This window comes from Salvelinus fontinalis, chromosome 18 (genome assembly GCF_029448725.1).
Source record: "Salvelinus fontinalis isolate EN_2023a chromosome 18, ASM2944872v1, whole genome shotgun sequence".
Classification (NCBI taxonomy): domain Eukaryota; kingdom Metazoa; phylum Chordata; class Actinopteri; order Salmoniformes; family Salmonidae; genus Salvelinus; species Salvelinus fontinalis.
Genome location: NC_074682.1, coordinates 4251959 through 4269957, shown reverse-complemented (window position 1 = coordinate 4269957; position 17999 = coordinate 4251959). Strand labels below are relative to the sequence as shown.

General features: G+C 43.4%; 1 protein-coding gene across 2 annotated transcripts in view; it reads right to left on the bottom strand.

The window, feature by feature from the left end:
- LOC129814828 (protein TMEPAI-like) overlaps positions 1-17999 on the bottom strand; it is an 86854-nt gene that overhangs the window by 11886 nt on the left and 56969 nt on the right. The window contains exons 1-3 of one of the 2 annotated variants that reach the window (XM_055867890.1): positions 9967-10484; positions 1955-2109; positions 451-504 (exon numbers count right to left, since the gene is read on the bottom strand). In XM_055867890.1, coding sequence (XP_055723865.1) covers positions 451-504; positions 1955-2109; positions 9967-10027 — 270 coding nt within the window. In that variant the 5' untranslated portion in view covers positions 10028-10484. Of the gene's footprint in view, positions 1-450; positions 505-1954; positions 2110-9966; positions 10485-17999 lie in introns of those variants that run through there. The other variant, XM_055867889.1, reaches the window with a different exon arrangement.

Genomic DNA, 17999 nt, shown 5'->3' with positions numbered 1-17999 from the left:
TCTTCAAGTCTAGGGTTACGGGCCAAATGGCACCCTATTCCCTATACAGTGCACTACTTTTGGGGCCCTGGTCAAAAGTAGTGCACTTTAAAGGGAATAAGGCCCAGACAAGGTCCCTGTGTTTAGGGATGACCCCTATAGACCTAAAACAGGGGTGGGCAAATGTTTTGGCTCGAGGGCCACATCGGGATTTTGTAGTTGAACGGAGGGTGGCAAAGATTTTTTTGGTCACGATTTGTTAGTCAAAATCAATTTGCTGTCAGAAAATGTGCAGTTATTTTTAAATATATAGGCCCATTACCATTTCTACATTCTTACTATCTAGTTTTAGACGTTCAGGAGTGGCTTGGAATGTTTTTATTGCCCGTTTTTATTGCCCAAAAGAAAAACTCCTGTGGGACAAATTGAACGGGCAGTAGTTTGCCCACTTCCACCCATAATCCACTTTACCTCGCTCATTCCACTGGTGTGCCCTGGGCCATCTGAGGACCACAGACTCCCGTCCTGTGAGAAAGAAAGAGACAGAGAGCATGTATCATGTCAATGGATACCATGTTGTGCCACTAGGTGGAGGTCTTCCCTTTCCAGCCAAAGAGCCAACCACAGAGCATAGGGTGGGTGGATGAGATTAATCCCTGTGCTCTTCACAGAAGCAATCCCAACACACACAGAGAGAGAGGGGGGGGGGGGAGACGCTCTGTCATCTATGACTCATACCCCCTCCTGCAGAGTACGCAGAAGTCTGCATAGCTCAAAGGGTTGTGCTCAATTCAGAATTGGATTGAGAATGCCTCATAAATTCCAATTACATTCTTGAATTTGAATCGAAGCCGTAAACAGGATACAAAATTGCAATTTGAATTAAAGGAAATATAATTGAACTCAGTGAAATTCAAATGCATTCGTCTATTCTACATTAGGTGTAAGCCTATTGTATTGAAATATGTGAATATTCTAAGTTATTATATTTCATGAATCACTTAAATTTAGTTCAATATGGGGGAAAGACTAAATTTCCCGGAATGCATTAGGTCAGCCCTTCTTTTTGACCCTAAAGCCTTCAAAAAGAAGCCAAACCAATGAAATTAATGGTGGAAATAGAATTAGCTATTGTAAGCACTGAGGTTAAAATAATATTTGAAAATTGTTTCTGGAGTAAAGTGATATATTATTTGGTATCTTGAAGTGTAACCTGTCAGATTCAATGAAACTCTCATGTTGGATAACTGAGTGGAATTTCATTGAATTGCACTGAATTCAATTCTATGTCCTGTCACTTAAACTCAAATTCTATGTCCCGTGGGGTGTGGCCAATGCAATTCTAATTCCAACTCCTGAGTTGAATGGGAGTCAATTCCACAATTCTGAATCAAACCCAAACCTGATAACACACACACACAGCATCCTGCCCCATATTTCCTAACAGATGAATGCCGGGCTAGGTGATTCAGAAAGCAACAGTATGTGTTGGTGTGTGACTCAGAAAGCAGCAGTGCAGTCATATGGTCCTGGAATCTCCAGATCACTGCACTGAGCGATGTGGCAGACATGTGGCAGACAACCCGTCTCCAGTGAGCCTCTGTCTCACAAAGAGACACAAAGAAAGAAACACCGACATCAACCCATATACTGTATGTAGTATACAGGTCCAACTGAATTCCATTGTCTGTTTATCACGTGTGCTTGCATTAGTAAAAAATGATCTGCTTTTCTGACATGGCTAGTTCGGGCCTGCCATGATGTCCAAATAGGACCCTGTACTATGGCTTGCCTATTTCCAAGTAGAAACATGGTGGTTTTAGTTTCATATTAAGTCTACACCCTGGTCTGTGTGGAGTAAATGCTGTAAAGTAAAGTCTATGTCCTGGTCTGTGTGGAGGCTGTAAGTCTACCCCTTAGTCTGTATGAAGACTGCAAAGTTAGTTCACAGCCCTGGTCAGGGTAGAGTACTTACAGAGGGCAGTGGTAGGTGGCGCCTGCGGGCCTGGCTGTCCCTGGACATGAAGGAGCGTTCCGACAGGCGGTAGTGGTTGAGCAGGCAGGTGATCACTACCACCATCACCATCATCACCACAACGATCACCAGGATCTGCACAAACTCCAACTGGGCTGGAGAGAGACGAGAGAGAGAGAGGGGGGACAGGTTAGAACTAGTGGAAGACGTTCTGATTGCATCACCTAAGCTTCATCAAAATATCACATTTTGGAGCAGAGAACCCAAGTGGACAGATATAAGGATATGCACATTGCACAGTTTATTGGGAATGGGTGTTTGGGACAGTTTTGGGACCATGGTAATTGAAGGTCATGACGACTTAATCCGGTGTTACGAAAAGCAACTAGCTCGTTTTTACTGATGGCCTAGAAACCAATATTGTAGAAATGATTTTGTTGCGGCCATGAGTTTTCACAACTCAACTGAAATGTAAGCACGTATGGCTAATTAGGAATGTCAGATTAGGAATGTCTCAGTTCATTGCATGTTATAATTTGCTGTACGTTTAGCTACATCAATTACACTACTTATGAGGTTATAACTATGTAATAAAGCATAAAACATGAACTAGAGTCAATGTCCGCAACCAGGTGGGGGAAAAAATTTGCAAAATGAGACATGTCCCATCCAAAATCTCTCTGTTTTAAGCAGTTTTTTTTGCATGGGCTGCTTCTCAATCCACCACATCCACCTATGTCAGCCTTCCGCATCTGTGGTGGAAGGTGGCAGAGCTAGAGTGGTGTTTTTCCGACCATGAGACATCCCGAAAATCAGTCGAACGGTTTAGGCTACAAACTAATATCACCCCACTATGGAAAGTTGAGACTCTCACAAACACGGTGCTGTTTTCCGTGATCTACGACCCCTACAAGTGTCACGGGACTCGTCAGAAGTTGGTACAGCCGATGTGCCAACTTCTGTCTGTAGCATCCGCACGGTTTGGGCTACAGACTACAATGACCCCACCATGGAAAGCTGAGACTCACAAGCACGTACATGTCGGTTGATTTGCTCTATGACCCCCAAAAAGCTTCAGAAGACTCGTCTGAAGACAACCCAGTATCAGTTTCAAAAATGTATGGAAGTAAGGCATATGGGTAAATCATTTATAAAAACTATTTCCTGAGCTTTCTTATATTTATTTATCAGACAAAATTGAACTGACTATCTGTTATGCCATATATGAATATGTTATTCAATGCATTTATATGGGCTAATAATAGCTGGTCAAAAGTATGTTTCATTAAATATATATACTGTACATACACTGAGTGTACAAAACATTAAGAACACCTTCCTAATATTGAGTTGCGCACCCCCCCGCCCCTTTGCCCTCAGAACATCCTCAATTCGTCGGGGGCATGGACTCTACAAGGTTACGAGGTGTCGCAAACGTTTCGCAGTGATGCTGGCTCGTGTTGATTTCAATGCTTCCCACAAGTTTGTCAGGTTGGCTGGATGTCCTGTGGATGGTGGACCATTCTTGATAACACACGGGAAACTGTTGAGCGTGAATAACCCAGCAGAGTTGCAGTTCTTGACACAAACCATACCCCGTTCACCCTCTGAATGCCACATATACACAATCTATGTCTCAATTGTCTCAAATCTTAAAAATCCTTCTTTAAACCTGTCTCCTCCCCTTCATCTACACTGATTGAAGTGGATTTAACAGGTGACATCAATAAGGGATTATAGCTTTCACCTGCATTTACCTGGTAAGTCTATGTCATGGAAAGAGAAGGTGTCCTTAATGTTTTGTACACTTGGTATGACCATCTTAAAACAATTCCTTATGTTAGCTTTGCAGACTCTAGGGCAGGGATGGGCAACTGGGCCGCAGATCAATTTCCAAAGGGGGGGGGGGGGGGACTCAGTCAGGGTCTCAACTTAATGTGGAACATTAGAATAGTAGTGCATCAGCAGTTGTTTTCTTATGTCAGTCACTGACAGTCACTCAATGAGCCTATGTCAGCAACAACAAAAAAGACTGATAAGTTAGTCTAGCGGCCAGCTATCTAAACTTGTAGTAATCATGGTTGAATTACTGACCGGGGGCCCCGACTTTTGTTAGTCACTCTCACACAGATATCATATTAAAAAATGCAAACATTTATCCATACCTACTGGCAAAATGTTTAGATTTGCTGCAAATTTGCTTTAAAACTGCAACATTTTCTCTATACCCCATGGCAAAATATGGAGAAACGTGAAAAAAGTATTATTTTTTGCTTAGGACCGGCTCTGACTACGTGTGAGTATGGATGTGGATACGCAGACCCGTGAGCCACTGCAGCCCCCCCATGATTTGAGTTCAGATCTTTTGAGGCCCCCACCCCTATCAAAGTTGCCCACCCCTGCTCTAGGGGGTACAACATCATCACAATGACATGAAACACATTTCAAGTATAATTTATGACAGGTATGATGTTATTGATCTGACAACCTATACTGTCATCATGATTATCAATAGTAATGGCGCCAGAGGGGATGGCTGCCGTTTTACAGGCTCCTAACCAACTGTACTATTCTGTTTGTTTATTTCGCATTGCTTGTAACGCATTTTTTACATAATGTTGCTGCTACCGTCTCTTATGACCAAAAATAACTTCTGGACTTTAGAACAGCAATTACTCACCTCAAACTGGACAAAGATTTTTTCTTTAATGAGTCCGACACGAAGGATATACTGCTTTGTCAAGACACGGCCGAAATCCCCGTCGTCAGTGTCAAGAAAATACGGAGAAAAAAGGGGAGAATGGCGGGGTGTATTGTAAGAATTCACAGACCAGTAGGTAAACCACCACTACCCTCTGTATTATTGGCCAATGTGAAATCATTGGAAAACAAACTGGAGAATCTACAATTAAGACTATCCTACCAACAGGACATTAAAAACTGTAATTTCTTATGTTTCACCGAGATGTGGCTGAAAGACGACATGGATAATATAGAGCTGGCTGGCTTCTCCGTGCATCGGCAGGACAGAGCAGTTACGTCTGTTAAGACGAGGGGCGGGGGTGTGTGTCTCTTTGTCAACAACTGCTGGTGTGCAATGTTTAATATTAAAGAAGTCTCGAGGTATTACTCGCCCGAGGTAGAATACCTCATGATAAGCTGTAGACCACACTATCTACAAAGAGAGTTCTCATCTATATTATTCGTAGCCCTCTATTAACCACCACAAACCGATGCCGGCACTAAGACTGCACTCAACGAGCTGTATAAGACCATAAGCAAACAAGAAATTGCTCATCCAGAAGCGGCACTCCTAGTGGCCCGGGGACATTAATGCAGGCAAACTTAAAACCGCTTTACCTAATTTCTACCAGCATGTCATATGTGCAACCAGAGGAAAAAAACTCTAGACCACCCTTACTCCACACACAGAGACGCATACAAAGCTCTCCCTCGCCCTCCATTTGGCAAATCTGACCATAATTCTATCATCCTGATTCTGCTTAAAAGCTAAAACTAAAGCAGGAAGTACCTGTGACAATACGAAAGTGGTCAGATGACATGGATGCTACGCTACAGGACTGTTTTGCTAGCACAGACTAGAATATGTTCCGGGATTCATCCAATGGCATTGAGGAGTATACCACCTCAGTAACCGGCTTCATCAATAAGTGCATCGACGGCGTCGTGCCCACAGTGACCATATGTACATTTCCCAACCAGAAGCCATGGATTACATGCAAAACCCGCACCGAGCTAAAGGCCAGAGCTGCCGTTTTCAAGGAGTGGGACACTAATCCGGACGCTGATAAGAAATCCCGCTATGCCCTCAGGCGAACCAACAAACAGGCAAAGCATCAATACAGGGCTAAGATTGAATCCTACTTCACCGGCTCTTGACGCTCGTCGGATGTGGCAGGGCTTGAAAACTATTACGGACTACAAAGGGAAACTCAGCCGTGAGCTGCCCAGTGACGCGAGCCTACCAGATGAGCTAAATGCCTTTTAAACTCGCTTCAAGGCAAGCAACACTGCATAAGAGCACCAGTTGTTCTGGACGACTGTGTGATCATGCCCGCCATAGCCGATGTGAGCTAGACCTTTAAAACAGGTCAACATTCACAAATCTGCAGGGCCAGACAGATATACAGAACGTGGACTCAAAGCATGCGCGGAACAACTGGCAAGTGTCTTCACTGACATGTTCAACCTCTCCCTGACCAAGTCTGTAATACCTACATGTCAAACAGACCACCATAGTTCTTGTGCCCAAGAAAGCGAAGGAAACCTGCCTAAATGATTACCGCCCCATAGTACTCACGTCGGTAGCCATGAAGTGCTTTGAAAGGCTGGTCATGGCTCACATCAACACCATCATCCCGGAAACCCTAGACCCACTCCAATTCGCATACCGCCCCAACAGATCCACGGATGACGCAATCTCAATCGCACTCCACTCTGCCCTTTCCCACCTGGACAAAAGGAACACCTATGTGAGAATGCTGTTCATTGACTACAGCTCAGCGTTCAACACCATAGTACCCACAAAGCTCATCACTAAGCTAAGGACCTGGGACTAAACACCTCCCTCTGCAACTGGATCCTGGACTTCCTGTCGGGCCGCCCCCTGGTGGTAAGGGTAGGCAACAACACGTGTGCCACGCTGATCCTCAACACTGGGGCCCCTCCTGTGCTTAGTCTGTATACTTCTGGCCCTTCTTTGGACGCTGTTAACAAACCTCCAGATGAGCTTCAATGCAATACAACTCTCCTTACGTGGCCTCCAACTGCTCTTAAATGCAAGTAAAACTAAATGCATGCTATTCAATCGATCACTGCTCGCACCTGCCCGCCCGCCCGTCCAGCATCCCTACTCTGGACGGCTCTGACTTAGAATACGTGGGCAACTACAAATACCTAGGTGTCTGGTTAGACTGTAAACTCTCCTTCCAGACTCACATTAAGCATCTCCAATCCAAAATTAAACATAGAATCGGCTTCCTATATCGCAACAAAGCATCCTTCACTCATGCTACCCTCGTAAAACAGACCATCCTACCGATCCTCGACTTTGGCGATGTCATCTATAAAATAGCCTCCAACACTCTACTCAACAAATTGGATGCAGTCTATCACAGTGCCATCCGTTTTGTCACCAAAGCCCCATATACTACCCACCACTGCGACCTATATGCTCTCGTTGGTAGGCCCTCGCTTCATACTCGTCGCCAAACCCACTGGCTCCAGGTCATCTATAAGTCTTTGCTAGGTAAAGCCCCGCCTTATCTCAGCTCACTGGTCACCACAGCAGCACCAACCCGTAGCACACGCTCCAGCAAGTATATTTCACTGGTCACCCCCAAAGCCAATTCATCCTTTGGCCGCCTTTCCTTCCAGTTCTCTGCTGCCAATGACTGTAACGAATTGTAACGAATTGCAAAAATCACTGAAGCTGGAGACTCATATTTCCCTAACTAACTTTAAGCATCAGCTGTCAGAGCAGCTTACAGATCACTGCACCTGTACATAGCCCATCTGTAAATAGCCCACCCAACTACCTCATCCCCATGTTGTTATTTATTTTTTTGCTCCTTTGCACCCCAGTATCTCTACTTGCACATTCATCGTCTGCACATCTATCACTCCAGTGTTTAACTGCTAAATTGTCATTATTTCGCCACTATGGCCTATTTATTGCCTTACCTCCCTAATCTTACTTCATTGCACTCACTGTATATAGACTTTTCTATTGTGTTATTGACCGTACGTTTGTTTATTCCATGTGTAACTCTGTGTTGTTTATGTCGCACTGCTTTGCTTTATCTTGGCCAGGTCGCAGTTGTAAATGAGAACTTGTTCTCAAATGGCCTACCTGGTTAAATAAAGTTGAAATAAAAAAATATATAAAAACATCAGTCCCCTCCTGTACTCCCTGCTCACCCACGACTGCGTGGCCAAGCATGACTCCAACACCATCATTAAGTTTGCTGACGACACAACAGTGGTAGGCCTGATCACCGACAACAATGAGACAGCCTATAGGGAGGAGGTCAGAGAACTGGCAGTGTGGTGCCAAGACAACAACCTCTCCCTCAATGTGAGCAAGACCAAGGAGCTGATCATGGACGACAGGAAAAGGCGGGCCAAACAGGCCCCCTATTAACATCAACGGGGCTGTAGTGGAGCGGGTCGAGAGTTTCAAGTTCCTTGGTGTCCACATCACCAATGATCTATCATGGTCCAAACACACCAAGACAGTCGTGAAGAGGGCTTAAGTCGCTACAGACCATAAGGCGCTACAGAGGGTAGTGCGTACGGCCCAGTACATCACTGGGGCCAAGCTTCCTGACATCCAGGACCTATATACTTGGCGGTGTCAGAGGAAGGCCCACAGAATTGTCAAAGACTCCAGTCACCCAAGTCATAGACTTTTCTCTTTGCTACCGCATGGCAAGCGGTACCGGAGGGCTAAGTCTAGGACCAAAAGGCTCCTTAACAGCTTCTACCGCATAGCCATAAGACTGCTGAACAATTAATCAAATGGCCACCCGGACTACCCCCTGTATATAGCCTTGTTACTGTTATGTAAATCTTGTGTTACTTTTTGATTTTATTACATTTAAAAAAAAAAGTTGTTTATTTTGTAAATATTTTCTTTACTCTATTTCTTCAACTGCATTGTTGGTTAAGGGCTAAGGGCTTGTAAGTAAGCATTACATGGGCAGGTGATATTCAAACAAAAGAATGTCTTAAGAATGTCATAAGCATTTCACGGTAAGGTTGTATTCGGCACACGTGACAAATACGTGACAAACACGTGACAAATAAAATGTTATTTAAATTGATTGGCTGCTTCCAGTGAAAAGTGTGTTATTTACTTCCTGGAAAATCCCAACTTGGGTGACATCTTGCCCAATACCAACAGAATCCTTTAAAATCAAATCAAATGTATTTGTCACATGCGCCGAATACAACAGGTGTAGACCTTACTGTGAAATGCTTATGACATTCTTATGTTTGAATATCACTAGTGATTATCACCATAGTGATACACTCCAAAAGGTGTGTGTGTACAGTATGTTTGTGCCTGTGCGTCTCCGTTTGTCTGTCTGTCTGTGCATGTGAAGTGAAAAGATTGAAGTTATTGGTCAGCTTAGAGGCTCTATTGATCCTGAGGCCATGGGAGCTCTTTTCCCCAGCAGAGTTCACAACAGTGTCGATGCAGACAGACAGAGCAATCTTTGTTTGGAGACAGGGCAGGACAGCCTGACCTTCCCCTCCCCCATGTGACCCCAGACAGACAGACAGAGCATGCACACACACACACACACACACACACACACACACACACACACACACACACACACACACACACACACACACACACACACACACACTCTTTCTAACTCAGACACACTTGGTGACACTTCAGCAGTCAGAGAGAAAGAGAGAGAAAGTTCACGGACAGCCCGACATACAAAAAACCAGCAGGGACTTTTGCCCCAAGCAACTACTTCCATCAAACACAGACAGCCTAACTAAACAGATAAGCAAAGCATAAGATAACACAGTAGCTTCCTCTATGAAACCGTCTAACCTATTCTATTCAAGATGACAAAGAGACCAAGCTATGCAAAGAGTGTGTACATAACCCAGATACTGAAATGCTCTCGCAGGCTGGACAGACTTGATAATAGTTTGTTCCAAAATTCCATAAAACTCTTACCAGCAACTATTACACAACGTTGTCTGAGTTGCAGCTGCATTCAAGGAGAGTTTGCCATCCTCACACATCAACAAAGGCTTTTATCGCAGTAGTTAAACACAGACAACCACACAATTGGAAAAGGTACTGAAAATCGAGAAAGTCTAGAAAGAGAGCACAATGACTCATCGCGTTACACTTTTGACTTGGGAATAAAAACTCCAAATGCATTATGAACTTTACACAATCATTTAAAATACAAGATACACAAATATTCAAATCCCAAATCCAAGAATGCACAACTCACCTCTACATGGAGTTTGAACGCAGTTATAGTGGTGGTGGGGACCTCCTGAAACCGGCTGCATCGTGTTACCCCCCTGAACCTGAACTTTGGTGAGCGAGAGCGAGACGACACACACACTGCGACTCACAAAAGGTCTGCAGCCTTGTCCCCACTTTTTCTCACACACATTCCTCGACAGACACAACAGCTGACTTCCTGCAACCCCCCTCCCCCCTCGCTCAGAAATATGGGGGGCAAGTAGAGGGAGGAGTCAACGAAAGAGAACAAACAGACCTCGTTTTCCAGAGGGAGAGAGCGGGATAGGGGGAGTGGTAGGACAGACCACAGAAAGACAGATGGGTCAAAGATGGAGGGAATAATGATATGAGAAAGACAGAAAGAGGGAGAGGGATGAGGAGGCTGAAAAAAAGAGAGATCAGATGTGGCCCAAGCCATTGAGTCTAGACTGATTTTTTTGATCGAGTTAATTTGACTTGAAATTAGAGAAAGGAAATTACCAGCATTACCACTGCAAAGCACATTCCTATATATTTATTAATTTCCTGTAAATTACACTTCTTCATAACACATTTATTTACATTTACATTACATTTACATTTAAGTCATTTAGCAGACGCTCTTATCCAGAGCGACTTACAAATTGGTGATTTACAACCTTAAATACAAAAAACTGCAGATAATAAAGATGTTACTAGAATTCCTCAAGTCATTAAAGTCAAATGTTATGGTAAAGAAACACAAATATAGTGCCTTCATGAAGTATTCACACCCTTTGACTTTTTCCACATTTTGTTGTGTTACAGCCTGAATTTAAAATGGATTCAATTGAAATGTTGTGTCACTGGCCTACACACAATACCCCATAAGGTCAAAGTGGAATTATGTTTTTACAATTAAATAAAAGATGAAACGCTGAAATGTCTCGAGTCAATAAGTATTCAACACTTTTATGGCAAGCCTGAAAATTTGCTTAACAAGCCACATAATAAGTTGCATGGACTCACTCTGTGTGCAATAATAGTGTTTAACATTTCTGAATGACTACCTCATCTCTGTACCCCACACATACAGATAATTGTAAAGGTCCCTCAGTCGAGCAGTGAATTTCAAACACAGATTCAACCACAAAGACCAGGGAGGTTTTCCAATAAAAGGCACCAATTGGTAGATGGGGGAAAAAAATGAAAAAAGCAGACATTGAATATTCCTTTTAGCATGGTGAAAATCATTTTAGCAATATCAATTACACTTTGGATGGTGTATCAATACAACCAGTCACTTCAAAGAAACAGGCGTCCTTCCTAACTCAGTTGCCGGAGAGGAAGGAAACCATGAGGCCAATGGTGACTTTAAAACGGGGATAGGAGCAACACTGAGGCTGGATCAACAAGATTGTAGTTACTCCACAATACTAACCTAAATGACAGAGTGAAAAGAAGGAAGCCTGTCCAGAATACAAATATTACAAAACATGCATCATGTTTGCAATAAGACACTACAGTAAAACTGCGTGGGAAAAAATGGCAAAGAAATTAACTTTATGTCCTCAGTACAAAGCGTTATGTTTGGGGCAAATCCAACACAACACTGAGTACCACTCTTCATATTTTCAAGCATGGTGGTGGCTGCATCATGTTATGGGTATGCTTGTCATTGGTAAGGACTAGGGAGTTTTTTAGGATAAAAAGAAACGGAATGGCTCGGTCTGCTTTCCACCAGACACTGCGAGAGAAATTCACCTTTCAGCAGGACAATAACATATAACACAAGGCCAAATATATACTGGAGATGCTTACCAAGACGATATTGAATGTTCCGGAGTGGCCTAGTTATAGGACCGCATCGCAGTGCCCACTGGCTTGCTTTCTCCCTTTCTTCACCCCCCTCCCTAGGCCCCCTCTCTCCCTATCCAGCTGGGCTTCAGCTCTCCAGCCCAAACACTCACTCTCCCCCCCTTGGGGGTTCCATAGACAGAGCCAAATGTCTGGTTCCACTGACATGTCTATTTGGGATATTATATTATGTAGAATCCAGGGACATGGTGTTATTGGGTACCCTATGTCATAGGCTAGGCTTACATCATATCAGAGGCTATATATCAAAGCAACAATGAAGCCAGCTACATCGTCTACAACCAACATTGTGTCTTGTGAGAAGTCTTTTTGTGTTGGTATTAATTGATATTTTGATTTGATTTATTACGAACCCCATTAGTCGATGCCAATGGAGACAGCTAGTCTGTCTTAGTGGGGTCCAACACATAACGAAAAAGACATTACAGACAAAAGACTTTACAATTGACGTACAATAATGCACTTTATTCCAGTAGTCCATTTTCTATCTATCGTTTCTGGGTCAATTTTAACAGACAAACCATGGCATGAGAGAAGTAATATTGTTATGAGAAAGGCAAGCGAAATGGAAGTGATTCATCTTATCGTTGATTCAGCCGCGCTCCCCTTCATGCTCCTGATTGGCTTACCTTGAGGAATGCAAATGGAAATGTTTTTTTGGAGTCTGGTCCAGGAATGGTTGTTATCCCATGATATCAGGGTGCGGTTGGACCTGCAAACTGTATTGCTGGGGGATTTGAAGGACCACAGTCAGTCAATGGGAAATATCATTGTGCTCTTGAGTAAAAAAAAATATTTTTAGGGTTTATTTTTTCGGAAGAAATGTTGCAGCTGGGGAGGTGCAAGTCTCTATTAAGACATCATGGGAGAATGGAGGGATGTATTGCGAGAGGAAATGGTAGAAGGATGATTTATTGGGAAAGATGGGTTGATCTGTGGCTGTCTGAAGGGTGGAATTGAAGAGTGTTGGAATAATTATATACATGAATGTACAATCTAAATGTTTGAGTTCCTCTAAAATCAGGAGTGAGGGTGGGGATGTGGTTATTGTATGTTTTGCATTTTGCTATTTATGTTTTATGGTTTGGTTTCATGCTGTGAGCGGTGTGTGTTCTGGTCGTGGCAGTTATGGGTGCGCTCGCTTCCATGCCGGCCCGGGCGACGGGTGGAGCTTGGTTTTTTCCCCTACCTTAGAAAATCCCTTTGGGCCGGGAGCAGGGCCTTGCCTTGCCGGCGTCTCTGGGAAGGTGGGAGCGAGCGCACACACTGACCAGAGCACCTACGGATGGGAGCGGACATTTTTATTGTCTGTGTATTGTATAGTATTTTATTGTTGTTTTAAAGAAAAAAAAGAATATACAGTGCCTTCGGAAAGTATTCAAACACCTTGACTATTTACACATTTTGTTTCGTTACAGCTTCATTTTAAAATGAATGACAAAGCAAAAACAGGCTTTTAGAAATGTTAGCAGATAAAAAAATAAAAAATAAAAAACAGATGGACAAACAGTACCTTTTCTCATTTTTCAAACAAAGGTATTTTAAGGGAGTAAGCGAGCGCACTCGTTTCGGTGTTAGGTGCCTGCCAAACAGAAGCATGTGGAGGCCTTTAGTCGTGGGAAGTTGGGAGTGGCCAGATAGCAGTTTGTGTGTGTGTGTGTGTGTGTGTGTACAAGGAAGGATGGGGGTTATCAGTCTGTAAAACTGTCTGTTCACATGGGCAGGAAGGAGGGGTGTGTGTGTGTGTGCGCATGCATGCCTGTGTGTGTCTGTGACAGAGGGGGTTGTAGATGAGAAAAGACTGCATTGAAAGGGGCGGCAGTGCTCAGAGCAGACAGGGCAGGTTTGCACTGTGCAGAGTTACTGAGAAGGGCAGAGCAGCGAGAGACCTAGACAGAGATGAGTGATAGAGAGACACGAGTGGGGACAAAGCACATCACTTTTCATTGACTTTGGAGCCACAGTCACACAACCAACAAGTGTGGGAACTTTAGACTGGGATACTCACACTATTGATACGGGTGAGGAAAAAAGGAGTGGCAAGGGGGAAGTTGGGCTGAGTGAATTATTTAGCTTTCGGGTGATTTCTCACAAAACTAAAAGGGGAAAAAAGTCATGATGTAAGGGATTTTCACAAAATGTTATCCACAGAACAGTCCTTTGGAGGAAGGATTGTTGACATATTAGTGACATTTTGGCCTTACCCAGGCCTCCTTTAAGACTACATAATGCTTCTTCTGTAGGTGCTACAAAGCAAACATTTGTGTCATATGAACCTTTGCCACCTGCACTGTAATAGGAGTAGTATTTTGATTTCAATAACAATTTTATTTAATTACATTCATTTATGAATAACGGAAAATAAAAACATTAATATTGAAAATATATTTTTCAATATTCAAATATCAAATGTAAGAAAATGTAATAAAAATACTCAGGTTACAGAGAAAACGGTAAACACCAATCTTTCTAGCACCTTCAAACATTATGGAGTGTTAAAGGAGGCCTGGGTAAGGCCAAAATGTCACAAATATTGCAACTTCAATTAATTATTTCACAATTATGCTTTAAGTTACAAATGTCACGTAAATCAACAGTCCTTCCTCCAAAAGGACCCTTCTATGGATTACGTTTTGTGAAAACCAATAAAAGCATGGTATTTTTGGTTTGTTTTAGTTTTGTGAGGAATCACCTTTTGCCTTATATAGGGAAATTATAGCGTAGATGCTAACACCGATCTGCTCAGTCAAAAAGTTGCGAACTTAGATAGAGGTTAGTCAGTAGGGCTGGGCGATATGTCCCAAATATAATATATCAATATTTTTGTTGATTTATACTCAACCAAACTAGGAGAAAACATACAGTGAAGTCGTCTGACTTCTACAACTTTACATTTTGGCTGGCATTGTAACGGTTGTCCTCCTCCTCTTCGTCCGAAGAGGAGGAGTAGGGATTGGACCAAAGCGCAGCGTTTGTATATGACATAATGAATTTATTAAATTAAAGACGAAACACGAAGAACACTTGAAATGATTATAAAATAACAAAACGAAAACGTAGACAGACCTGAACTATGAGAACTTACATAAAACACGAAGAACGCACGAACAGGTACAGACTACAACAAACGAACGAACCAACAAACAAACCGAAACAGTCCCGTGTGGTGCACAGACACAGACACGGAAGACAACCACCCACAAACAAACAGTGTGAACAGCCTACCTTTATATGGTTCTCAATCAGAGGAAAAGTCAAACACCTGTCTCTGATTGAGAACCATATAAGGCTAATTACAAATAACCTAAACATAGAAACACAAAACATAGAATGCCCACCCCAACTTACGCCCTGACCAACTAAACACATACAAAAATAACAGAAAACAGGTCAGGAACGTGACAGGCATTGTATCTAAACATTGTTAAAGGCTATATTGTAAAAATCAATACCAGTGTGTGGAGCTTTCAGTGAAATTATGAGATTACGCTTTCTTAGAAGAGCCAATTGAACTGCAAGCAAAGCAGGCACCACCCAACACCCAGCTTATGGCTGGAGCTTTGGTGAACTTCATAGGTGTTTGTGAGCGTTTAAGTGTATGTTCACACATGTCTAGTGGGTTAGGTGGTGGGGGAGAGAGAGAGAGAGAGAGAGAGAGAGAGAGAGAGAGAGAGAGAGAGAGGGAGAGAGAGAGAGAGAGGGAGAGAGAGAGAGAGAGAGAGAGAGAGAGAGAGAGAGAGAGAGAGAGAGAGAGAGAGAGAGAGGGAGAGAGAGAGAGAGAGAGGGAGAGAGAGAGGAGAGAGAGAGAGAGAGAGAGAGAGAGAGAGAGGGAGAGAGGGAGAGAGAGAGAGAGAGAGAGAGAGAGAGGGAGGGAGAGAGAGAGAGAGAGAGAGAGAGAGAGAGAGAGAGAGGGTGAAAAGGCCCAAAGTAATGGGAAACCTTCCTGGAGTCTTTGTTTGGACAAGTCTTGGGGGGGGGGAGAAAATGTTCAATAAACAAAGCTGACTGTGCTTTAATCAAACTCAAGTTATAGTAATTATTTCAACCCATACAACAGGGGCATGCATGAAGGAGTCTAAATGGATTTGATAGAACGAGCGGTGAGTCCAGACAAGAGCTGTCGGGAAAACAGGTCTCGTGGAACTATGGTTGTCAACTAGTCAGGAGGAAAGGGGGCCATTAAGACAAACAAAACCAGAATTGTTGCTCTTTAAAATCTCTGCCTCTGTATTTTATGTTTTCAGACTTAGCTTAACGCCTCAGAGCGACTTTCAATTGCTGCCCGGCGTGTCTGTTAAGCATTTCCGGACTCAGAAGCAAACCACACCCCGTTCAAACCCAGTTTTACTGAGATGCTGAATATGAGACTCATAGGCCTAGTTAAGAGACATTCACAAACACATGTTTACACAAATGTTTTTGTCATTTAGCAGACGCTCTTACTCAGAGCCACGTACAGTAGTAGGTGAGTGTATACATTTTTCATACTGGTCCCTCATGGGAATCGAACACACAACCCCGGCATTGCAAGTGCCATGCTCTACCAACTGAGGCGAACGGGACACACAGCATGGGAATATACACACACACTAAGTGGACATAACGCACACAAACACTATAAGGGAGATAAGCGGGCAGACTTGACACAATGATATGGAGAGCACACAGTGCAGTGCTTTTTTCAGTTGACCTTTATTTCACCACGCTTGTCCCATGAATGGATTTATAATGTATTTTGGTACCAATATATTTTCACAAGAGCGGAATTGCAAAACAGAGAGAGAGAAACTAAAGCCACTGCAACGAAGCACCGGGAAGGGACTCGAACCATCATTCCATTCGTGTGTGTGGGAGACACTGAGCCATCGAGATGCAGGGGTTGTGGGCCCATCCATTAGTCTACACCAGGGGTCGGGAACCTTTTTGACTAAGAGAGCCATGAAAGCAAAACATTTGGAAATGTATTTCAGTGAGAGCCATATAATATATTTTAAAAGTGAATTCAACTAAATGTCAGTATAATAAGCTTCTGAATTTGTCGAAGTGCCGCTTTACATTCGACCGTTTCATCGATGTAATTTTGTCATTGCAAATTAGACACACCGCAGAACCTGCTCTATCCACAAAGGCGAATTCTTCGGTCCATTCGTCCTGAAATGTACGATACTCGTCATCTTTTTTTCTTTTCGCCATCTTCTTCGTCGAAGGGTTAGCTTTGAGCTAATGACCGAGCAGACTGATTCAAAAGGAGGCGTTTACCTGTTTAACCTGGCAACGGCCAACGTAGGCCAGTATCATTTAATTAAAATAATGGACAATTGCTCCTGCAGCCCTGAACAGGACATGAGCAGTGAAAAATCGATGGATGGATTAAAACAAGGGAGAATAGGCCTCCCGGGTGGCGCAGTGGTCCTGGGTGGCGTCCGGGTTATTGAGGGTTTGGCCGGTAGGGATATCCTTGTCTCATCGCGCTCCAGCGACTCAGGTGGTGGGCCGGGCGCAGTGCGCGCTAACCGAGGGGGGCGGGTGCACGGTGTTTCCTCCGACACATTGGTGCGGCTGGTTTTCGGGTTGGAGGCGCGCTGTGTTAAGAAGCAGTGCGGCTTGGTTGGGTTGTGCTTCGGAGGACGCATGGCTTTCGACCTTCGTCTCTCCTGAGCCCGTACGGGAGTTGTAGCGATGAGACAAGATAGTAATTACTAGCGATTGGATACCACGAAAATTGGGGTGAAAAGGGGAGAAAAAAATAAAACAAATTTAAAAAAAAGTGAGAATATTTTGTTTTATCTGCGAGCCAGATACAATCATCAAAAGAGCCACACCTGGCTCGGGAGCCATAGGTTCTCGACCCCTGGTCTACACGAACCCTCATGCACTATGCCAAGTTACGCCAGGCAGCACACAATCCCAGTCCAACGAAGGGCAACAAACTACCTCAAGAACCAAATGAATTGCAAAAAGCAACTGTTCTCCAAAGTGCAACGTAGTCTGTCCACCGAAGGAACACAACGCTGTGGCTTAATTAAGAACTGGTCCTAAACCAGGAATGAAGGAAATGTATAATCTGAATGCCTACAGACTTTGCAACTAGATAAATATAGATTCTTGATTTCAAGGTACAGCTTAGAAAAAACCCACACAGACTGGTATTAGAGTCTTTCCATGTCCTTTCAGCAAGCC